Genomic DNA, 2,736 nt, shown 5'->3' on the forward strand with positions numbered 1-2,736 from the left:
CCATTTATAAAAGTAAAGGCACCTGGTAAATATTAAGCACTAGGAGAGTTTGCTTCTATCATTATTATGATGCTGGTTTTTATCATTATCATGCTGCAGAAGAACAAGCAGAGTTCTGTCCTGCTTTGTCACGGTCAGTAATGAAGATGCCATGGACAAATCATTTAGAAGCATCTCGACGCTGGCAGCGGATTTAAAGAGGCGCCGATCAACGTGGAAGATCACCGCTCGCAGCCCCGGGCCTGGCGCCGGGTAGGGGCGCGGCGCTCGATTTCCTTCCCTGCCTCCGCCGGCCCTGGCGCGCATGCTCAGTCCTGCTCGGCCAGCTGCTTTGATTTTTTTTTTTTTTTTTTTTTTTTTCCTGGGTGGCCGTAGCGACCCGGGACCGGCTCCGGGATGGGGAGTGAAGTCCCCGGAGCCGCGGCGGCGGCGGCGGCGGCGGCGGCGGCGCCGGCGGCGCCTTAAGGAGCAGCCACGGGGAGGCAGCTGCCGCTCGTCGGTGAGTATCTGGGAAGCGCCACCATGACGTTTCGTAAGAAGGGCACCAAGAACCCCCCAGTCCTGAGCCAGGAATTCATCCTGCAGAATCATGCGGACCTTGTCGCCTGTGTGGGGATGTTCTTCGTGCTGGGGCTCATGTTCGAGGGAACAGCAGAAGTATCGATCGTTTTTATTACTCTCCAGCACGGTGTTACCTTCCCTGCCGAAGAAGCAGAAGAAAGAGCCACAGCACCTAAGTTCCTTTATCATTATGGTGCCAAAGATTTGGCCACAGTGTTCTTCTACATGCTGGTGGCAATCATCATTCACGCCACTATTCAAGAGTATGTCTTGGATAGAATTAACAGGCGAATGCAGTTCCCCAAACCGAAACAAAGCAAATTTAACGAATCTGGTCAGTTTAGTGTATTCTTCCTTGTCTCTTGTATTTGGGGCACATTCATTCTACACTCTGAAAACTGCCTGTCAGACCTGGCTGTCTTATGGAGGGCTCATCCCAATAACATGATGACATTTCAGATGAAGTTTTTCTATATCTCACAGTTGGCTTACTGGTTTCACGCCTTTCCTGAACTCTACTTCCAGAGAATCAAACCTCAAGATCTCTCCCAGCAAGTTGTCTACGTTGGTCTTCACCTCTTTCACATTGCGGGAGCTTACCTCTTGTACTTGAATCACCTGGGACTTCTTCTTTTGATGATGCATTATTTTGTGGAATTCCTTTCCCACTTTTGTGACCTGTTTTATTTTAGCGATGAAAAGTACCAGAAAGAGTTTTCTCTGTGGGCCATTGTGTTTATTTTGGGTCGACTCGTGACTTTAATTGTTTCTGTGATTACTGTTGGTTTTCACCTGGCTGGAGGGCAGAATGGGAATTCGGACGGCACTACCGAAGATGTGAACGTGTTGGCAGCGAAAATTGCTGTTCTGTCATCCAGTTGCACTATCCAAGCATACATAACATGGAATTTATTTAATGTTCAGCTTCAGAGGTGGATGGAAGAAGATGCTCCTCTTCAGGCCCCAAGTGTGAAGAAGAAACGGACTAAGGGCAGGTTTTCTAGAAAAGGAACAGAAAACGGTGTGGCAACTTCAAATAGAGTAGACTCTCCCCATATGAGGAAAGAAAAATCTTCATAATGAATTGCAAGTTAATTGACTAATGTCTCTAAAGAAGTCTGCTCTTTGCTATAAGATACCTTTCTTCGCTGGAGACTTTTCTGTTCTTGAAAATAGTCTGTGCTGTCCTTGATTTCTGCTACTGTACTGTGTAATGTATGTTTTTAAAAGGCATTTGAGGGGAGGATGATTATTATGAGTGGAAAAATATTTAGTTTAGACTAAGCTACTCATCATCAACATGGTTTAGGGATTGCTATATTTCCTTTTTGACCTTTGAACATTTTCCTAATTTGTAGAGATAACTCCAAAGCTCCACGTATCAGTGACACAGTTCTTGCTCCCACCAATCTTTTGTAACGTTAACAAGATGGTCTTTTATAGCAATGACATATTTTTAATGTTCTCTTCTAGGATAAAATAGAAAGATTATAAATCTGGAAGTCAATTTCATTAAGTTTTCCGTATTCCCTAATTCTTAGAATGTTTTTTTTTTTTTGAATTGACAAGTGGAGAAGAGATTTGTAAAACCACAAAAATAATGATGTATTTTGTAGGTAGTGGTTGTTAGTGTTACATCCCACTAAAAAAACCAAGATACTAATGGTTAACGTGTGGAGACTTATTGCCATATATTGAATCAAAATATCTTGAATCAACATTATTACTAAGAGGAAAAATCATACTTGTCCATTTTAAACACTTGTAAACTGGAAATCAGAAAATTAAAGACTGTAAAAAGGAAATCAGACTTAAATAACTTTTTTGATATGTGTATTAAAAATCATTCTTTATGAGATTTGTAGTTTTTGGTATCCACAGCATCTTAGAAGAATATTGTTTAACCTGTAAATCATTTTGAAAAATAATGCTTACTTGATTTATATCTATAAAAAGAATGTCATCTAATTACATGTTGAAAACATTTAATATACTAACCTTAAATAATGTGAAAATCATATTCTTATGAAGGCTTTTCAAAATAATGTTATAAATATAGCTTTGCTTCCATCTTTAATTGGGAAACATTTATCTGTATAAGACATATTTTGGAGATATATATGTGTATATATGTATATATATGCATATATGTATGTGTATATATGTACATATATG

At 40.4% G+C, this 2,736-nt stretch overlaps 1 protein-coding gene across 1 annotated transcript; it reads left to right on the top strand.

Annotated features, from left to right (window-relative positions):
• Positions 1-522: 522 nt before the first annotated feature.
• Positions 523-2,328, top strand: TRAM1L1 (translocation associated membrane protein 1 like 1). Its single transcript, XM_032632912.1, has one exon. The coding sequence runs from the start codon at positions 523-525 to the stop codon at positions 1,639-1,641; it is 1,119 nt and encodes a 372-aa protein (XP_032488803.1). The 3' UTR covers positions 1,642-2,328.
• Positions 2,329-2,736: the final 408 nt, after the last annotated feature.

The sequence above is a fragment of the Phocoena sinus genome, chromosome 5 (assembly GCF_008692025.1).
Source record: "Phocoena sinus isolate mPhoSin1 chromosome 5, mPhoSin1.pri, whole genome shotgun sequence".
Classification (NCBI taxonomy): Eukaryota; Metazoa; Chordata; class Mammalia; order Artiodactyla; family Phocoenidae; genus Phocoena; species Phocoena sinus.

Bases quoted from the DNA above. Each gene is read 5' to 3' on its own strand.
- TRAM1L1 (XM_032632912.1), top strand. From the start codon at position 523: ATGACGTTTCGTAAGAAGGGCACCAAGAACCCCCCAGTCCTGAGCCAG.